Source organism: Cyanistes caeruleus, chromosome 7 (assembly GCF_971803275.1).
Source record: "Cyanistes caeruleus chromosome 7, bCyaCae1.hap1.1, whole genome shotgun sequence".
Lineage (NCBI taxonomy): Eukaryota > Metazoa > Chordata > Aves > Passeriformes > Paridae > Cyanistes > Cyanistes caeruleus.
In genome coordinates, this window is record NC_141707.1 from 7,630,144 (window position 1) to 7,651,890 (window position 21,747).

The following is a 21,747-nucleotide window of genomic DNA, read 5'->3' on the forward strand; positions in this document are numbered from 1 at the left end:
GCAGTAGCCACAGCCACGAGCTGCTTTCCTGATCCTGTCACATCTGTGTCTGTGGAGATGGTGGGAGGTTGCTGTGCACACAAACACAAAGCCCATCAGCAGCAGAGCTGAGAGCAGGATGATGCTGACAAAGGCTGGATCCCCTTTACTGGAGGGGATGAGATTCCTTTGGCTGGCTGTGGTATGGAAGAGAACAGTGACAGTGGGTGAGTTTGGACCTCCTGTGCTGAGGTTTTTTTTCCTTAGAATAGCCTTTGGAGAAATGCTGGCAGTGGGATGATGAGTAGAATTAAGAGGAGTTGCAAGATACTCCAGAGTTCTCTCTGCTCCATTTGGTAACATAAGAATGATTGGGAGATGACTGATTTTGGTCATAGTATCACATAAGAGGTGATTCTGAATAAATCTGTGTCAGGAACAGGACATCAGTTTTATATGAGCTTTTATTTTTTGATATATGAGCTTTTTCCCCAGTAAGCAAATGGGGTTTTCTAATGGTTGTTAGCATTTGTGTAGGATGTTTAGACAGTATGCTATTCCAGTAAAATAACAGTGATAAATCCAAAAGCAGCATCAGGCATTTTCAAAGAAATTCCTTATACCCTGCTCTTTATCTGCCTTCAATTTTCCTCTATATTTATGAGCATCAGCTGCATTTCTTCCCTGCTATGCTCCACAAAGATAAATCTGCATATTTAGAACTCAAGAGATGAGTAACTAAAATCTGTGTTGAAGTTGACAGCATCATGACCATTACTAGTCTTCTAATAAATGTCTCAAATGCCATATTTATATAAACATGCCAGGGCAGAGTGAAGTGTGACTGTTTTGACTGAGGCTTTGAAGGAAAGATTTTTAACTGAAGGTGTGCATGAATGCAGGTAATGCTTGAAAGATATGGATGCATATTTCCAAACACATCCTGCTACAAATCCTCCATGCACACTCACCTCAAACAGGTCCAAAAGATGCTTTTATGCATCTTGTTAAAAATCCTCAGCTGAAACCTGCATAGGCTCCTATTACAGAACAAAATATTGGAGACATATATATATATATGCACATATATATGTATGTATGACAAGAAACTTGAAGATTTGGAACACAGTGTGATAGTTTCATTCTCATCCGTTTATTATGTCCCATTTTGTTATCACAGAATCAAAGAATGGTTTGGTTTGGAAGGGACATGAAAGATCACCTTGTTCCACCCCCAGCCATGGGCAGGGACACCTTCCACTATGCCAGGTTGTTCCAAGCCCCATCCAACCTGGCCTTGGACACTTCCAGGGATGGAGCAGCCACAGCTTCTCTGGACAACCTGTGCCAGGGCATCACCACCCTCACAGGGAAAAAAACTCTTCCATATATATAGAATCTAAATTTCCCCTCTTTCAGCTTTGATCTTTTTGGTTTTTCTCTTCTGCCAACTTCTGAACTTTAGTCTGACTGTTCCCTTATGTGCAGGGGCTTGCTCCCCTTGGAGAGGTGCTTGGGCTCTCTTCAATGTACAGAATTTTTTCTCATAAAGGAGAAACATAATGTCATAGAGATTTTAGAGGAGTGAATCTGGTTCAGAATGTCAGGCTTGGTCTCCAAGTGCAGTCCTTGAAGGCTCTCTACTGTGAAATACCCCTGGAGTTTGAGAAAGCAAATGCTTGCTGTCCCAAATGACTCGAAGCTGGAGTAGGAAGGAGTCCAGTGTTCTCAACCACTTAAACAAAATATCTTCTGATTACTTTCAGGAAAGACTGGCATTCCAAAACAGCAGGCAGGTATAAAAAGAGAGATCAATGCATTATCTGAAGAAAGATGTTGATTTGGGAAATAAAGTAAAAATGAAGGACATGAGGTAGTGAAACCTTCCTTGCAGATCCTTAGAGGTAGACAATCCACTTGTGCAGTCTACAGGCACAGTCTTGTGTGGGTTTGGGTATTTCTTTTGTTGAATAGCTCAATTTCAGCAAACACTTAAGTGAATTACAAGCACTTTCCACCAGTGGAATTCAAAAAGTGTTAAAAAAAAAAAAAAAATAACAAAAGGAAGAGCACAATATTCAAAACTGTTTTTCTCGTTTAAAGGAGTTATTTAAAATACTCCTGAACGTTCCTTCATCTTCTTTGTGTTTATAAAAACCTCTTGCAGAGCAGAATATTCCAGTTTTGAGCTACAGTGTGTGTTGTCTCTGTGAGCCAGCTCCCAGGGGATGTTTTGGTAGCTCCAGGTTTGCCGTGGGTTCCAGCACGTGTTTTTGAAGCGATGAAATGCTCTGCCATGGCTCGTGCTGATCCCCCGTGGATCTGACAGTGAATGAACAGCAGTGCCATGTTCCTGCTGGAGAAAAGGGTGTTTTCCTGATGAATAGTTTCATGTGCACAGGCATGATGAGCCAGCTGACTGCCACTGGCTGTAGAGAAGCAGGCTAAGCTGATTGCTTCTAACAGGAATTCTTTATGCACAGAGAAGCTCCTTGAGCTAATGCTGATAGTTTTGGTTTCAGAGCAGTCATTACAGCTCTAGCCTCCTTTATTTAAAGCAAAATATTATTGTTTCCAAGGAAAATGGGAAATATGACAACTTTATAAAGCAGATTGCTCTTTTGCTTGCTGAACTGGCTTCACCTGTGAGTCCAGCCTAGTGGGTTTAACTGGCTTTGTGTCACAGATAATCTACATTATATGGGGCCTGACTTGGTATATCTTAAAAAGAATGCTTATTAATCTGTTTATTTAAAGCACAGGCCACTCTGCAAGCTCTTAACAATAGCAATCCTTTTTTAAGTTGAGGCAGACAAGAAAAATCTCAGCCTAAAAAAAGGACAGCAAGGTGCAAGAGATTTTATTGGGACTTTTAAGTTTAAGAGGAGGAGAAGCCCATAAAAAGCCTTGATATTGATGCTGGATTACCAGAGATTTCAGTAGTTATTTCTAGTCAAATGTATTAACAGGGAGTTAAAATTGAGAGTTCTTTGTAATATACAGTGAAAACCTAACAGAGTGGTACTTCTAAATTATGCCATTCAGATTTAAAACCAGTTTTAAAGAAATCCATTGTGCACTGTGTGTGGTGATAAAAATGTCATAGATTTTTAATCAATACTTATTAATGTGTAGAATGTTAAGCTGTAGTAATTTTCAAAGCTATACTTGATATATTTTTCTTCATCCTCATTTACTTTGCTGTGTGAAATGGGGACTCCTACATTCATAAAAAAAAAAAAAAGGTGTGAGTAGGACATACCTTTACAGGTATTGATACAAGAATCAGTGTGGGTAAGGAAAAAGCAGTTTTGTTAACAGGTCTGTGTTTGTCCAAGTGTTTGTCCAAAGTGCAAGCTGTGTCTGCTCTTTAGGGATGTTTAATTTCTGAGTGGATCCAGACACAGACTGCAACCCTCAGGTCATTTTACACATTGGAAAGCTGTGGCTGGTTGACATTTTGCCCATCTCTGGATTAAATGTGGGATTTGTAGTAATTTTGTAACTGTGAGATCAGCTGTGAATTAAAATTTGTGTTTACCTATGATAAAAAACTCCTAATCTGCACATCAATAGGGCCATTTATCAGTATTCAAACACCCTCAGATTAGGAGGAGAGAGGGGGAAGGGTGCCTTGTTCTTGAAAAAGGGTATAAACAAAGCAGTCTTGATGTAAATAACATCAGATGAATCCTTGCCACCCCTGAGGTGAACACCAGGTACTCTGGACGTCGTGGCTGTTGAAACATCCACAAATTTGCTTTCCCAGCCTGGTTGTTTATCTTGTATCTTTTAAATACTAAGATTATCACTACAGGATTAGTAGAATCCATCAGATCTCTGAAAGGGCAGCTTCAAAGCTGGCTGAAACCCCCACTGATGGAAGGGGTGAGGGATGCAGAATGTGGGAGGCATCCACCAGGAAAAAATAATGCCTCAGTGACAAGGATTTACCAGAAGGAACTTGCAATGCTAACTTTGAACTCAATGTCAGTTTTGATGAGTGGGGAGTGGGTGTTACGTGTTTCTAAATGTGAAAACAGTACACATTTAAGAAGAAATACATATATATTATTCATCTCTCCTAAGGGGATACAGGAATCTTTCTTTCAACTTTTAGCCACAGACACACAGTTTCTGGTTTAAGAGGCAGGATTTTCACATTGTGGGGGTTTTTTTTATCTCCCACATCCTCCCCAGCTGATACATTTTCCACTTATTAATTGGGTATTGTGTCCTCAGTTGAGGGAGAGATGTGGGATAGCAAATTAATTATATGGGGTTGAACTATGATTCAGGGCCATGTTTCTTGGACTGCTAAGCCTGTTTTGATGAGCATGAAAATCCAGGAACACCTAGCAGAGATTGTTTCCATCCTCTGGAGTAGATTTCCAGCGTGTAAAGGAAAGCAGTGCCTGTATCAGGAGTTTCCTGCTGGTGGGTTAGTGGTGGAGCTGTAAGAAATGTGATCTGGGGTTGACTTTTGGCTGCCCATTAATTATGCTGGACAGGCAGGACTGACATGGAGCTACCTCTCCTTGCTTGACTTCAGCTTTTCAGAGCCTTTTCATGCTTTTAAAAGTTACCTTAACATGCTGGGGGCTTTTGGTAGTGCATTTTTTGTCTTTTCATCAGCATTGCTCATGGAAATAGTTTTAAGTGGGCAGTAGTCTGAGGGGGGCAAATGTCAGGAATTGCAGTGATGGAGGAGGCTGTGGGACAGTAATGTAACAAAAGTAAGAGGATTAAACCATTAATGCCACTAGAGAAAAGGAGAGTTGTGTGTCCAGCTGCCTGTGAAGCCAAACAGTTTGTTAGGTGCATATGCAAAAAGGGATTGGATTGAAAAAAGGCAAAATGGGGGAAGATTTTGGAACTTCAGCAGCAGCTCTGGTCAGTGCCACCTTGCAGGGATCTGTGTGGAACAACCCCAGCAATGGCCCAGCATTAATTTAGCATTAATGGAATTCATCAGGGTGTTAAAGGTAAGGCACTGCAAGCATGAAAACAAGCAGAGAACCGAGGCAGGAGAACTGATGATATTGGCAGAACAGAGAGAAAAAGCAAAGTCAGCCCAACAAACACGAGTGAAAATAGCCCCAGTGATGGGGTGGCACCCTGAAAAGTGGGCTTAGGAAATAATCCATGTGTGGCTGAAAGCAGTGGTGAGGTGATAACAGGGAGCTTAGGCTGCAGAGGCTTGGCATCTGGTCCTGGAGCAAATAAACCACAGGGCTGTTGACTCTGGGGCTTAGCTCAGCAGCAGAGAGAGGAGAAGCTGCTGGGTGTGTGACCACATCCAAGGCTGGGATGTTTGTGACTGACAGGATTTGATGCAAGGGTAGTGGATTTGGGATTGGTGATTGATCACTACTGGAGTGGAAAATACAGCTTTTTCTGTATTTCACCGGTTTGTTTAGCATTTAAATGTGTTCTTTTATTGCACATTGTGCTATCCCTTTCACACTCCCTTTTTAAGCTTGGTTTACAACATGTTTAGGTGGTACCTCCTGAAAATTCAGGTATAATATAGCATATTTCACATTAACAACTGAAATGCTTGCTTGGTGAAGTCATTGAAAACTATTTCCTTTTTTTTCCAATTACCTAGTAAAAATGAGGATATTCTTTCAATGTCAGTGAGAGTTCACATGATGAATCATAAAGATCCATTTAGGACCCCCCTTGTACTCTATAACAATAGAAGGGCTACAAACTTCATTTTATTTTCTTCATTACTTATTATGTCCCCTTTAAAACTGTTTCTTTATTATAGCCTATCATGTAAATATTATTTGGACTACTTTTAGAGCACACAATACTATAAAACTCCAATTACTTACTTTGACAACTGTTATGCTAGTTATTAATATGCACTTTAAAGCTGAGAGTTCTCCTGCCTGTTTAGTCAGTTTGGTGGTGTTTGTTAAAAAATCATATGAGTGTTCATACAGCATAAAAATGGATTTAAGAGGTTCCTCTGCTCAAGAGCATTAAGCAGTACAAGCTCCACAGAAGGCTTTTGGTGGCCAGTGTTTTTAATAATTGCCTATTAAAGAGTTTCTTGCATCAGCAATGTAGGAAGATATGGAAACAAAGAGGAGCATGTTTGGGTTGGATATGCCAGATTCTTTAAGCTCTGCCCTCAAAATCACAGAGTAACCACTGGGGTTAGAAAGGACGATGTGTTTTAAGGCTGGACACCCTGGAGGAGGAGGAGGTACTGGATTTGTGTTCCCCAAACACCATAACCCATTTCCCAGCCAAACAACATTCCCTTTCTTTCATTTGGAAGCTTAGAGTTTCCATCATAAAGTCTGTGAACTGCAACAGGCCTTTGTGTTAATGTGTTTACCCTGGGGAAACGTGGTAGTGGTGCTTTAAACACTGGATGTGGGAATAGGAGGCTTTCTCAGAGGTAATGTAGGCACACCTTCATGCACCATACCAGGTGAGATGGCACTGCTTCAGGGAAGGTTGTGAAAAGAAGAATAAAGGGTTGGATAAAATAATTTACTATTTTTGAGGGAGATTCTAAAATTTTCTGTAGCTGTGTGGTATATTTTTATTAATAGGCTGCAATGTACCTTTCATCATCATTCAGATGTAACTGAGGGAGGCTTTTAGTGCACAGCAGTGACATTTCCACAGTCTTGACAACAGTTATTCTATTTCCTGGGCTTCCCAGGCAATGGTTTCAACACCATCACACTGCAGTTGTCATGCTTGTGTTTTTACCCATCTTTTCACCCATCTTTTCAGCAACTGTCCAGCCATTGTTGGAAGGATGTTAAATGCTCTGAGTGTGTTCATGTTGGTAAGTTGTTAGTATGCTGTGAAAATGCCTAATTTAAGGTACCACTTTGAATTTTACTCTAATTTAAGGTACCACTTTGAATTTTACTCTGGAGGGAGCCTGATTTCTGCCTTGCCTGTGATCTCCAGATCTTGCCTGTGAAGTTCCCTCTCAGTTCATACTCAGGAAGGCACACTCTGTTGGCAGTCTAGGAGTTTTTCATTGGCTTGTTTCCCCCTGAGTGCAGGAGCCCATGAGTTGACGTGGGTGCAGCCAAAGTCAGCGCAGGCAGACCTCTTGTGAGAAACTGCAGATCCCCATGTCCTCATTTTGCCACTGCAGATTTGCATTTGCCATCAAAGTGCATGCTGTGTTTCCTTGTCCACACGACTCCTCACATATGCATGGGGGTTTGGAAACAAAAATAGAGTTGGTATAATGATTAAAAAGTAGCAAATTCCTACCTTGTGTCAGTGGTTTTGCCCCGGTTTCCCATTGGGGCTGGGATTCCGGTCATAATGAGCTTTCCACGTGACTGTGCTTTATGTACCCGAGCATTCTTTGGTCTCTCACCCTAGCTGTGAAAGTAAAGTCTCTGATTCTGGTTGCTAGAACCCCCCTGATTGCTGCTGGAGTTATTGGTGGCCTCTTCATCATCGTCATCATGGGCTTGACGTTTGCTGTGTACGTTCGGCGCAAGAGCATCAAGAAGAAAAGAGCACTGCGAAGGTTCCTGGAGACTGAGGTGAGCCCAGGCTGCTCCCCACAGGCTGTTTGGGGAGATATGTAGGGCTCTTCTGCTTCTATATTAGAGATGTTCATGTCTTCAGTTGCCAGACAGGCCTGTAGAAATCATTTTGCTTACTTGTGCAGACTGAGCTGGTGAAAAGAACGAAGTTATTTCAAGATGCTGCACAAGTTTTGTGCACAAGTAGGGATTCATGGCTGCTGAAGACCAGGAAAAGTTCCCCATGAATACTGGGAGGCATGTCCCACCAGATTTTTCCAATTTTTTTTCAATTCCCATCCTGCTCTCCACTGAACTTTTGTCCCAGTTCATCAGTACATTTAGCAGCTCTCATGCTTAAATATTACAGGGTTTCATTCTGGCCCTATTTAGGTTGACTTCTAAGGCTAAAGTGAGTTCCTTCAGCAAGCTGATACAAACTTCATGCTTTAGGGCAGGTGTTGTGACTTTGCTGTTGTTCCCAGTGCCTACAATGCCTTTGTAGTCCACATTTTGTCAAAGCCTGTAGCGTGATCAGTAATAATCACGTATTTTATTAAGCCAAGATACTTCACAGAGCTTAACCAATTGAAGTTCACAGTTCTACTGGCAAAAAAATATAAAAATAATGTAGCAGATCCATAGCAGAGTGCTGTGACGGCTCCATCCTGCTCTTTGAAGTGTCATTAGTGAAGGGGGCAATCTAGGAAATACATTTAAATATAACATTAAACGTGTACCTATCAACTACTGCAAAGGTGATTACTCCATCTGCTCAGTCCTATACTTGAGACACTTTGCAAATGATGGTATTTTTAAATTAGGGCGCCCCTTTGTAAGACAATAAAGCTGGGAAATGCTGTTAGCTAGTGACTCTTTGATAAGGCATTGTTAACAGTGCTGTTTTCTCTTTTGCTCCAAGGCTTCTGCTCCCACTCATCTCCACTGTAGAGCCTGGGAGTAAATGGTTTATGCATCCCCAGTCTGTTTGCACAAGTACCTTCCAGTTTGTGTTGCTTGTTAAACACTGTTCAGCTGTATAGAAAGCTTAACAATACTCAGTGCCTTTAGATGAATAAATCTTGCCATTGTATCAGCCCATACTTAAGCATAAATTATTTTAGGCAGGTGGTTCTCCTTGCATTGGCTTTGAAGTCCAGATTTCATTTTTCATTTGGCCAGATAAAAGCTGTGGCTGGCAATAGTCCTGAGGGACCAGGGCCTCCTACTGAACACATGGGGAAGCTGCTGTCTTGGCTGAGAAACTGAAGATTAAATCAGGAGCATCCTGAAATAAACATAAAAGCAATTAGCTTTAGCTGGAGTCTCTTCCTAGCTGGAGTCTGTAACAAGACTTAGTCTTTCTGTAGATCATTCTCCATAAAACTCCACAATCCTGGTTTTAGACCCCCAAAACACATCCCCAGCTCTCCCTGCCATTGCTGTGCTGGGGGACTGTGGCACAGAACCTCTTTTCATGCTTCACAAACTGAAAATACAGAAATTTTCTTTTACAGTAACCCTTTCTTTCATGGTGTAAATACTGAACATCTAAAGTGGGAAGGAGAAAAGAGAAATCACTCAACTTTGTTGCTGTTTGGTTTTGTTGTTTTCTTACCCATTAATTGCCAGTATTTTTACTTGAACAAAACTAATTAGTCTGGTCAACTAATTAGTTAGTCCATGGTGCCCAAAGAGCCATAGAAGTAGTTCTCAAATTACAGAGCATGGGGCATTTAGCCTTGTTAACAGGCTGCTTTGAAATGCTGCAGTGGTTTCAAACCAATTTGAGTAGGAGGAGCCCTGAATTATTTTCCTCATCCTGTGAAAGAACAGAATGTTTTTCATGTCTTGTATTGAGTATTGTCCTCCATGTGTATTTTTAATTTATTTTTAAAGGAGCACTGTTTTCCTGGCAGAGATGGTATGAGATCTAAGAGCATTTTTAACTGAATGTGCCATTGTGGCTCATTTACAAAGTTTCTTGGGACATCTTGAGCAAATTGTTTAATTGCAGTAAATTAGTGGCTGTTATAAATTAGTGGTCTGCTCGAAGGTGTTTTCTCCCTAAAGCTGTCCTCCTGTGTGGTAAAACAGGAGTTCAGAAAAATTGTCCCTTCCTCAAAACAGAGTAAGAATGTGATGAGCCGTTTAGTCCAGGCCATTAAAAAGAAATACGGCCAACTTAAAAGGCACTAAAATGGGCAAAAATGGGATGTGCTACACTGATAATAAATGCTGTATTTCTGTCATGTAGAAAATATTTATACTGCCTCCATTATCAAAAGTCCTTGGATGTGTTACTGTGACACCAATTCAATTTCTAGTTCATAATTCCATCACACAGTTTCTGGTGGGAATCATTGCATTTGAGTGAAGACTTGCTTTATCGGGTGTTGGTTTTGTGGTGATGCCGGTTTGTGTTTGAAGATGAAAAATCCCAAGAGTTTTTGCAGGGCAGTGGTGAATAGATCTCCACCACTGTGTTGCTGCAGTATTTCCTTGGGCTGGTTGCTGTCAGGATAAACTCCTGGTGGCTTTAGCAGTGTTTGAGGCTGTTGTGTTTTCCTCGGCAGCTCGTGGAGCCCCTGACCCCGAGCGGCACGGCGCCCAACCAAGCACAGCTCCGCATCCTGAAGGAGACAGAGCTGAAGAGAGTCAAGGTGCTGGGCTCTGGAGCCTTTGGAACGGTGTACAAGGTGAGAGGATTTCCCCAGGCAGCCCTGAGTCCCCTCTTTTAACCCTGCAGCAGTCAAGTTCTGCCTTGCAGCAAAGCAGCCTGTCCCGTGGCTGGGTTCTGAGCCCTGGCAGAGAGAGGATGCTGGAACTGCCTGCAGGGAATGCATCCCCAGGATCAAATGGTGACATGCAGATGCTATTTTTGTGGTGCCCCCCAGCCATTTTTATGTGCAAGAGGGCTACACAGGCTGGACTGTCCTGCTGGCAAGGTGCAGCACCAGGGTTTGCCCTTCTGTTCTTACACAAGAGCAGGACGCTTTTGGAAAGATGGATAGACTCTGTCTTTCATTTCACAAATGCCACATGGGTCTTGCCACAGTAATAATAACTGGTAAAACAATGGCATTACCTAAACTGTAATACTTCTAGTTTCTTCCATTGAAATAGAAAAAATGAGTTATGTCACTCTTTAACAGCTGGGATGTGAGAGTGGAACCCACAATGGAGAAAGTACTTCTGTTAAAAAAGTATTTCTTTTTTAAGATCTGTTGGGCACATCCAGATCTCAGAGCCCATGAAGCAGGGCTTAGTGGGAAAATCAAACCAATTCCCTAACCCTCCAAACCTACCAAATCAAGGTGGTAGATCAGGGCACCTGCATCTGTCCTCAAAGAGGGGAAGAAAGGAAGGAAGCACAGACCAGGTCATGGGAGTAGATTTATGAATAAAGAGTTTGAATATACTTAGATGATAATAAAGTGATAGAGATGGATGCCATGAGGTTGACAAGAACACAGCAATAGTCAAGAATGATGGAAAAGTAGCCCAAGACACACATAGTTTGTGAATTTTAATGTTAAATTTCCTTTTCAGACACCTAAGTTTTTTGATTCTCAGGTATCAAGTAATTAAACAAACAGTCCCTAAATGTTTCACCCTAATTATATTATTCTCAGGGTGTTCTGTTCTTTCATGATTTTATAATCTGGTGATAATCAGTTACTGATAGCAAAAAATTTGAGCATCAGAATCCAGACAGAAAATCCTGATTTTTGTTTAATTATATCCAAATCAGTATCAGGATTTTATCTGAGTCACTAGAAAATGTGCATCCATTGCTCTTTAGAAACCCTGCTTTGGACAAGAAAATGGGATGTTCACTGATACAAAATGTTTCATTTTAGATCAGAGTTTAGTTTTGATGTAAGAAGTAGTTTTATGTGTTTTTTGTTGGGTTTTTTTTGGTAACTTTGTGTATTCTCAGTTCTGCATCTCACGACTGATCTGCATAACATGTCAGAATGTGTCAAAAAGAACTGTAACTCTGAAACAAGTTTTTTTCTGATTGTTGTCTTGCTAGATACCTCTGTCACCTTTTTTTTTGTTTGTTTCTTTTTCTAGGGAATCTGGGTCCCTGAGGGAGAAACAGTAAAGATTCCTGTGGCCATTAAGATCCTTAATGAGACCACTGGTCCGAAAGCCAACGTGGAGTTTATGGATGTAAGTAAGACACTAGCAGCATCTCTGGGTTTTGGCAGGGCTGGTGTCTTTCTCTAGCCCACAGAGGTTGTAAAGACAAATTCCTGCCACTTTTCTTTCCTTATATTTAAATAGCAGAAGGAATCTTGTACACAGCACCTGGCAGGGCTGGGTTTTCCACTGCATGTGCCCCAAGATACTTGGAGTTTTCTGATAAATTGTTTTTCTGTCAGTATAAGACTAAAACTCCTGTGTCTGATGGGCCAGATGCTGTATCTTTCTTTGGAAGAAAAGTCATGGAAGACAGAGGAGGAGTTTCAGGGGAGCATCTTAGCATGCATGCAGGTCTGTATTGGTGTAGAGCTCACAGGAACAGAAATTCATCTCAGTTCTCCCCCACTTTGGAGTTCCAAGAGTCTGGGAGCCAGCAGCAGCAGTAAAACAGAACAGGTAGAGGAGGAAAATAAAAATATGCTGGATTTAAAAGCCCTTTTTCTTTACTAACCTGAAATACTATAAATAAGAGGTCAAGGTGGTAATTTCCATGAATCTTCTATGACCACAGAGGCTTTGCACTCAGTTTGCAGCTCTGTGTCAAGATCAAGGCTTAGTGACACCATGAATCTCTGTATCTTATTCAGTGACATTTTTTTTGACAAGCCACAGAAATTTACACTCTTTTTCTAAACCCCTCTTGTGAGCTTGAAAATTGCATGTGACTTTTAAGCCTTGCCTATCTGTTGAGTGTATAGGCCTAATTTGTTAGCATTAATGAGACTGTAAGGCACAAGGAGAAGGTTGCTCCCATTATCTAGTCTATTCTTTTACCTAGAAGTGAACAGAAATGTGCAGTTATGGATTTATGTGTTCCAGACAGCTGCTTCATGTGTGAGTTCTTAGGTGGTAGAAGTAAGGCTGTGTAGAGGAAGGGATTTCCTGTGCTTTTTACAGAGCACTGCACATTTATGTCAGATCATTTCCAACCTTGATGATTCTTTCTGTGGTTCCATTGAATTCACTAATCATTTTGTTCAAATAATAAATAAAGAAGGCAGTTTGGGTACTGTTTAAAAGGATTTAACTGCTCTAAAGGGAGAAAAAGTATTAGATATTTTTGCTTAATGGAAAAAGAGTCTTGCTAATAATTGAGCTGCCCAAAAAGGAGAGGTAGGATCCGGTGACCTGGATGTCAGTGGTCAGTCAGTGATACAGATTCCAGCCTAAAGGTGAGGGAATTGTTATCACTGTATGAAAGTCAGTGAAACTGAGCAATTTGTACCAGATCAGGGTCTGACCCCTGACCTGAGAGAGAAATAGCAGCAATATCTCCTCCTCTGATACTGATTAACCTTGAAGCAAAGAAAACATAAGGTCCTTGGTAAAAGGCAAAGTTGTTTGTCTAAGGTTTCAAAGCTCAGCTTAGGTCAGTTTGGTTCATTGGGCCATCCTTCCCCACAGTGTTTGCATCAGAATATCTGATAAATGGCTCAGAAATGAAGAGGCTTTTTGGAACTCTGGAGATTTTTGACTGTACAGTTAGAGTGGGAAAGGTTTTTCTTTAAATGAATAGTTTCTCCTGAGTCTCTGACCCAGTGGTAGCGAGATGAGAGAAAAGTTAAAGTTATTTTCAGTTCTTGAGGTTAAAAATTACCCTTAGGTTGTTTTTAATCATAATAAAAATAAATTAGACTTCATCATTAGTTGATACAAGTGGCAATAAGGAGAAAAAATATGCCTTCTATCAGTGCTGCTTTTGATATATATGCAGTGATTTGTTATCCTTTTCCATACTGCATTGATGAAAATGATTACATTTAATTCTTGTGAAACAATTGCTCATCCAATGACACAGAGATCCTTGCTATCCCTACCTCCTAAACCACTTGTTTAGTTCCTGAAACAATACATTTTCAAAGAGAATGACCTAAGCATTATTTATGGTTTTAATGAAACTACTCCTCCCTGTCCCAAAAGAGACATAGTTTTAAACATTTAAAAAATTTAAGCCAACATTTAAATTATGAGGAGATAACCTAAATATCTTTCACTGAAATGCAAGTTAGAGTAAAAAAAAAAATGTGTTTTACTCCTTCTCACTTCAAGACTTCAGGCAGTATAGCTATCCTGATAAAACTGGATACTGTTTGCTGATCTTATTTTATGAGGAAATATTCAAATGTTCATCTGAAAGCAAAACATATGAATAATGGTTGTTGGTTTAAAGCACTTGGGTGAGATTTTTAAAGGTATCTAGGTAGTTGAATGCCACTGTGAACATGGTGGGGTTAATTCTTTCTTCAATAAGGGTCTGACAATGTTGGTAGTGAATGGGAAGAGGAGGTTAGTGGGAAGGTGTCATTATATGAGTCACACCCTTGGCTTTCATTTTTTTTTTTGTCCTTGTCAAGTACAAGCGTGCTTTTGTCAGCAATTACTCCTTCCTGGATTGGGAGAGTCCTTGTGCTTGTAAGTAAAAGTTAGCATTCCTTTGAGAAAATGGAAAATGGAAAGCCTTTGGCAAACAGTTTTTTGTGTGCAGAGGGAGTGCTTGGGACACTTCAGTGTCCCCAGAAATGGCTGGGGCAGATGTTAGTGGCACTGCCCATAGATCTGCTGAAAACTTCTAATGTTGGCAGAGTGTGACTCTAAAAGTGCTCTGTGAGCTCCTGAAATCCTGCTAAACCTAACTCTGAAGTAAAGAAAAACAATTTGGCTCCTGGGCTGTCATTTCAGCAGCCTGCAGCCCTGCTAATGGAGCAGTAATGACTATAATGATATAATGCCTGATGTCAGCCTTGCCTGCTCTGGGCCAAGCACCTCCCATCAGGAGATGAATTGGCCATCATCCAAAAGCACAGCCCTTATTTGGGATTTTTCTTGAGGGAGCCACAGCAAAGTCTATTTTCCAGGCTTTCTCCACCCATTTCCAGCTAGCCCTTTCCCTTTGCTCCCTGTGTTCATCCCTACATTTTATCACTGCAGTAGATCTGTGTCTGCTGCAGCAATACAAACTGGAATCTGCAAAGTAACCTGGAGCAGGGCAGAGCCTGACTGCACAGAAATCCTTCTGTGGGTTTATTTTCACCACACACAGGTTGCTGTTAGTGATACACAAAATGTGGGTTCACCCTGTTTCCCACTTCTGGGTGTATGCTGTGTCTGGGATAATTCCTAAAGGGTTTCCCCCTCAGCATGGTTAATCTTAATTATTAATCTTAATCTGCAGGGCATAGTTTCTTCTCTGGCAGGTCACACTTGTGAAATAAGTCCCCAAAAAGGGGGCTGGAGTTGGAATTCAGAGTGCAAGTGCTCCTGCTCCTGCTGTGTCTGCAGGACACCAGCAGGAGGGAGCTCTGTCCTGCTCCTTACCCTCAGGCTGGTAACAGAATATATGATGGGCCTGAGCTTTATGGAGGGAAGAGAATCTTGTAGAGAGGAAAAAAGGCAAATGTGCAGCTAAGAGGCTACTTGGTAGTAGAATGGGGACTTAAAATTTCGCTTGGGAAAACAATCTCACCTCCTCAGCCTCAATTTATGATTGTCTGGTAAATCAAGTAGCCATTGGCCTGGTCAGATGGTTTAACATCAACCCAGATACTCAACTGACAATGTAATAAACTCTGAAGACATGCTGCAATTGGAGAGCACAGCAAACAGCCTTTGAGGCTGAAAACATGCACTTGAAACACTTTTCATGGAGAAATGGTCAGCTGAGGGCCTTTCCTCTAAGCTTGATGTTTTCAGGAAGTCAATCCTATGAGCTGTGGTTGTGTCCAGGATTTTGATCCACTCCCAAGTTTAATCTATCCTCTCTGAGTTTAAATGCTCCATTATCTGTTAGAATATAATTAGAGGCTGCAAGCACAAGTCAGCATACACAGAGTTCCTTGGGAGTCCCTGAGCTCATTGAGGTGAAGACAGTTTGACTGATGGTGGTCAGCTGATATTGGGCCAGGAGCTAATAATAGAAGGCAGCGCTGCTTAGCTAGGTGAGAAAGTTAACTTGGGAAAAATTAAACTGAAGGCTTTGGGATTTATGGCTGGAAATAAATTTCCCATTCTCATTTGTTTCCTAGTAAGAGAGCTTCAGAGGCAGTTGGTTTCTTTTATGGTTTTATAATTAAGATCTAGGGGCTTCCTGGCTCGGTCTGTGCTCGCTGCAGTTGCTGCCGTCTGCAGTGGCAGCACTTGGAGTGTGGGAGGACATTTGTCACGCCAAGTGCAGAGGTGGTAAGTGACAGTGACCTCCACCAGACATGTAGCAGGCAAATTAAAGCTCCATGTAGGGGACTGACACCCACATCTTTTATTTATGTCTGGCCTAATGAACTAAATGAATAAATCACTCAGATGTGCTGCAGAAACAGCTATTTCTAAATTGTACACTCGTCTTACAGTAAAGACAAGCCCTCAGCTTGAGGATATCAATATCAAACTTATCTTAAGTTCAGAGGATTGAACACAAAAAAAAAAAATTATGTAGCTGACTAGAGGATTCTTTCTCCTGCTCATCTGAAACCCCACAGAGATATGGGTAGGCCTGGATGCTTGCTTTGTTTCCTCAGGTATGTCCAGATGGAGATTCACACACACTGGAGATCCAGCTCGCTAGTCAGGTGGAAAAGGTGAGAGAAGACTTAGCCTTTCTTGGTTTCCACTCTTGGCTTTAGACACAGGAAGGTTCTAGGCTGAAGATTTTTGCTTCTTTGCTTGGCCCTTGGTGGCATTCGCAGAGCCCTTGAGACTCTGTGATACACAATTCCTCAGCTGACACAGGTGCATTTGCTCTCAGTCTCCTTGTAAGATCTTGCCTTATGTGACTTTGTGCCTGTCTGGAGAAACATTTTTTAATCTTTTTAATTCCCTGTACACATCATGCTCCTGCCCAGCCCAGTGTTTGACCCAGGTCTTCAACAGAAGCAAGCAGAAGGTCTTCAACAGACCATGTAGATGCTTCTGAAAGTCGGAAAAGACACTAACAGTAGTTTGATCCAAACACTCCAGGCATTCCACTGACTGCCTGGCTGCTTGGGAAATACACCAGAGTTAATCCTGAACCTCAGTTGAAAGGGCAGGTTTAGGATCAAATGAAGTCCTTTATGGCAGCAGCGAGATATTTTTCCTTATCCTCTTTTGCTGTCGTTTCTGTCCACATCCTCCTTTCCAGCTGGCAGAAGGGTCTGTAAGCCTGGCTGTGTGCTCCAGCTGCAGCTCAAACAGCTTTTCACTCCATCACATCAAGTTGCAGGAGGTGGGGGGCAAGGGGTGACATAACTCCTGTGATTGTAGACTTCCTTTTGTTCAGCCTCCCCCTCCTTCCCTCTCCTGCACACCCTAAGTGTGAGCAGAGACACTTAGCAGGGGAACTGTCTGCCTATCAGTCCCAGGCACAGAAGCTCACTGTGATTGCAATTACAATTTCCAACTTGTCCAGAGATGCCAGAAATCTGGCTGTCCTTGAGAATGCTGCATACCGTGCTCGGGCCCCAAGAGTGCTCAGCCTCTGCAGAAGCTGGAAATCTGATCTCTGATGAAGGTTAACTGCTTTCAGCCATCCGAAGATTAACTATTTCAAGGCTACATTTCTGTTCCTTCCATCTTTAAGCAATAATTTTTTTCTTTGTTTGCTTCAGTTTTCCCCTGTGTGAGAGGAAGGAGTGTGTGTATGTGCAGGGGAGGTTAATTTTCCATGTGCAGGAGCACGTGGCTGTGTGGTGAAAGTACATACACAGAAAGGACAAGGTACAAGCCAGGCTGCTTAGGAGCAATTCTGCTGGCATAACACTCTAATGGAAAATGCAGTGAGAGAAAGGGAGTTTCTTACTGCTGGTGATGGGAGAAGACTGAGCCCTGCTGAAATCCATGGGAGCTGTGAATTGACCAGTGAATTCAGATTCTAGAGGATCTCACCTCTAGAGTAATCATTCCAAGAAGTCTGCCACAAGTTTCAGGGACAATCCCATGCTTTAGTGAGGGACCAGCATTATGAGCTACTCCTAAATGAGTCAGGAAGTACATTCATACTTTTTGTTGTGGCAACTGCAGAGCTCCTTATTTCAGGTTTGTTTTATGATATGGAAACCCTGCACAAAGCAGGGTAAATCTGTGCATGGGAAGAAGATCAGGTGGGACTGTTCATTTATTCACAGGGAAATATAGCTGTGGATTAACTGAAAGCATGAAAGAGTCTAATCAAATTCAAGAATTACTTTTGGCTGTAAAGTGTGTATGTATAAAGGAAACAATTGGATCTTGCATTACACTCTCTATTTCAACATTTAATATGCCCCAATAACAGGGTTGATACTTGTCTCCTTAGCTTGTATTTTTGGGCTTGGTTACTGAAACATGAAGTGAGTTTTTTCTTGGCTGTACATGTAATTGTTCTGAAGGTCAGGATCCCAGAGCTGTCACTGTTTTGTCAGGACACAGTAGGAGAGAGTTCTGTTGAAAAAGTGTTTAGAAATTGAACAGCAAAGGATGGGAATATTGAAAAAAAATAAATAAAAAGAGGCAGAGAGGTGGTGCTATGAGTATCATAAGTGGCACACCATAGTTTAATTAGGGGACTTAATTAGGAACTTGTGGGATTTGTGTTTCCATGATGAGTTTTCTGTTGCACTCAATATCCTGGGGGGCATTGTGTTATATGTTTCCACCCTTTACCTTGGGTTATGTCTCAGCCTGGGTCAGAATGCTCTCCTCAAGCTTCTTATCTTCCCTGGACTTAGGTGATTGTAGCTAGATGTGGGCTTTTAGATTACAGATTTCAGTAAGAATTTCTGTTGGATGCTATAAAGCCATGAATTTTGGGGACTCATCCCAAGAGGATAGCTCTGAAGGTGTGGGTCTTGTCATCTGCAGAGCCAGTAGCTGGTGGTATTTAAGGCAGAGGGGAAATGTACCTCTGCAGGCACAGATCCTGCTGGAGCTGAAGGTTTGGCATTCCAAACACAAGAAATAATCTTCCTGAAACAGCAGCAAAGTGGCTGGGGATACTGGGATTCTTCCCACAGTCTTTCTGAGATTCAGATGCAAAGTGCAGAAATAAAAGTGACAAAACACGGTAAAATTATTGAATTAAAGAGAATAAGGTTCTTAAATAATGCTTGGTATAAGAAGAGGCTGACACAGATATCCAGTTTTAAAGCAGAGTTTGGCACTGACAACAGGGTGACAAGTGCTGCCTCATCACTAAAACTGAAAACCTGTAGTTAAGAAATAGCTTTGCATTCTTTCTCTGTGCCTCCAGCTCCTATTAGCAATATAAAATAGGCACATGTTAATGTTTAAATTCCTAAATGGCACAGTGTGTGCCAGAATGTTGCCAAACTGATAAAAAATGCAGGTTTTTATGGGACCCCTGTTAATTAAAGAGAAGTACTGTTTCCACAAGCTTAACTGTAATGCATCCCAAACAAGCCATCACTGGTTTGAGGTTAACAGTGGATCTAATGAGGTGCCAAGTCAACTTAAAGTTAAGGGAGAAGAAGGCTTTTTTCTGTTGTAGTGAGAAAAAAAATCCATGTGTGCATACAAATGATCATCTGTGACCATTTTTAATAGGAATGTAAAAGGTACAGAAGGCTTATAGGAGCCAAATTTCGAGTACTACTGTCAAATTGCATTTTACCTCCAAATACTGTAGTTTGTACTCCCTCAGTGCTATTTTTTCCCCCCAAATAATCCCTGAAAAATTGTTTTCTGTGCTTCAGCACTGATCCAGACACCTCTGATACATCAGCAGCTGTCACAGATTTATAAAAAAAATTAATGTCTGTTTGCATTAGTATTCTACCTATTATTTACAAGTGGCAATCAGATATTCCTGTTGCTGCTTGTGATGGAAGAAATGAGACAGGGAAAGGGGGTTCCTGACTGGCTTGCTGATAATCTTTGTAATATTCTGCCAATACTTTTTAGATATCAGTGCAATAACTGGGATGTGCAGGTACATTTGAGGTCACACTGGGGCTGGCAGTCCAGTGCTGGTTTGAAATGCCTGCTCCTTCTACACTGAAGCTGTAACTCCAAAAAGAAGGAGATTTTGCAGAGCAAAAATCACACTGTTTTCCTTGCTAACTATGGTGTTTCTTGCTGTGATAATACAGCATCTCTTGGACCTGTTGAAAGTGTGGTGAGATTGTCCCTGCCCAGAAAGGTATTCAGTCAAGACAGACACAACAGAGGAATGGGAAAGGAATTATTATTACTATAGTAGTTTATATTATCTGAATTGCAGCACAGATCCCATAACCTCTGAGCAAATGACTTACTTTTTTAATTGATTTTGAATTATCTTCAGATTTTAAATTACTTTAGGATTTTTATGTAGACAAGCAAATACTAGATGAGGGGTTTTTTTTCAGACAAAAAAATGGTTTTTTTCTACTTATCCATTGAGAATGTTTCTAAAATGTTGTTTTCATTAGCTTTTGCCCAGGTCACGTGTTTCAAAGATGCTGAATGGCACTTGATATGTAAAGCACATTGTGTATTAGCAACAGGAAAGAGATAATAGGTATTCTTCCTATGATCTTGAGATTGTGGTAATTCATAAAAGAGGATAAAAGCATGACATAAAATTATTATTATTATCATTATTATTAATTATTCATTATTATTACTTATTAAAATTATTATTAATTATTAATTATTATTATTATTAGTATTAGTATTATTAGTATTATTAGTATTATTAGTATTATTAGTATTATTTCACCCTCTTTGTAGCATCTTCAAATTAGGTCACTTATAAAATAGGCATTCCCTCCTGCACTACTGCAAGTTTGAATGGTGTTTGTCTACGACTTTCTGCTTGGCTTCTGTCATTCAGAGAGATTTTTCCTTTTCAAGAGCATCCACACAGGCAGAAATAAAAACTGTTAAATGCAGTTGTATTCATGGATTTGACTGAAGTGTTTGTATTGGTTGCAGGCAGCCACTAATTGAAATATGTTTGGTTTGGGAGTGGCTTGGCTTGCCCTGATAGATGCTTGCTCTGATAGATGGCCATACCTGAAAGATCTGATGTTGTATTTGTTCTGGGGGTTATTGCAGATGATGCCAGCATTTTATCAACATGAAAAAAAGAGTCATTACTTTATTATTATTATTATTATTATTATTATTATTATTATTATTAGTTACATATGTCTGGATGTATTACCCTGACAGTAGGGTAATCTTGTGGAAATCTAGAGGGGAATTCAGCTGAATTTATTGCCAATAAATACTTTAAAGCTGACCAGGTATCACTCACACTCACACTTGAATGAGGTGTGGGCAGCATTTCCCCTGCTGTCCCCACCCTGCCCTTCACCCTTTGAGGGCCATGGGTTCTTAAAGAGTCTTTTTAAAGAGGTTTTAATCTTATCTTCACAAGAGGAGTAGGCCAGCAGGATGGTAAAAGAAACCAGGGAAGGAAAGGTGGAAGGCAGAGCTGTAGAAGGTCAGGAGGAAATCCCAGGCAGAGCAATGTGACACAGGGAGCACGAGGCAGCTTTTGGGGAATTCATGGCTCACTGATGCCAGCTTGGTCAGGAAAATAAAATTCTCATAGTGAGCCAGTCCAGTGAAACTTCCCATCTTCAAATACCATCCCTTTGCAGCACCCAGGTCCTGAGTGTGAGGTTCTTGTGCAGCTGAATACAGATGAGGGAAAGATGGAGACGAGTCTGATTTGAATTCTCCGTTGTGAGCAATAAAATACCAGGCAAAATGTACCTTTGATTAAAACAATTCTTAATGTTGATTATACACTTGATGAAATTAGGTTTTAATCTGATGCTATCCCTTTAAATTGATCCTGAACAAGGAAGGGGCTTTGAGTGTGTGATTATAAAGTCAAGCTTTTCAGTGACACCAGAAAATATCAAAGCAATGCCTGAAGACTCCAAGGAAAGGAGTGAGAACTTGACAGACTTTTTTTTTTTTTCATTCTAGAGACCTTGCTATCACTCATCCTAAATCAAAAATCAAAGCAATAACTCTCTCCTTTGGAAAGGTATGTGTAGCCAAGGCTGAAAATACATATAAGCTGTCAGTGGTAATGTCTGTTTACCCTCCAGAGCACCACTGAAATGAT

At 41.0% G+C, this 21,747-nt stretch overlaps 1 protein-coding gene across 5 annotated transcripts in view; it reads left to right on the forward strand.

Moving 5' to 3' along the window:
* Nucleotides 1–21,747, forward strand: part of ERBB4 (erb-b2 receptor tyrosine kinase 4) — a 553,845-nt gene that overhangs the window by 441,102 nt on the left and 90,996 nt on the right. For all 5 annotated transcript variants that reach the window (XM_086896321.1, XM_086896319.1, XM_086896323.1 and 2 more), the window contains 3 exons: nucleotides 7,388–7,520; nucleotides 10,079–10,201; nucleotides 11,583–11,681. In XM_086896321.1, coding sequence (XP_086752447.1) covers nucleotides 7,388–7,520; nucleotides 10,079–10,201; nucleotides 11,583–11,681 — 355 coding nt within the window. The remainder of the gene's footprint in view (nucleotides 1–7,387; nucleotides 7,521–10,078; nucleotides 10,202–11,582; nucleotides 11,682–21,747) is intronic.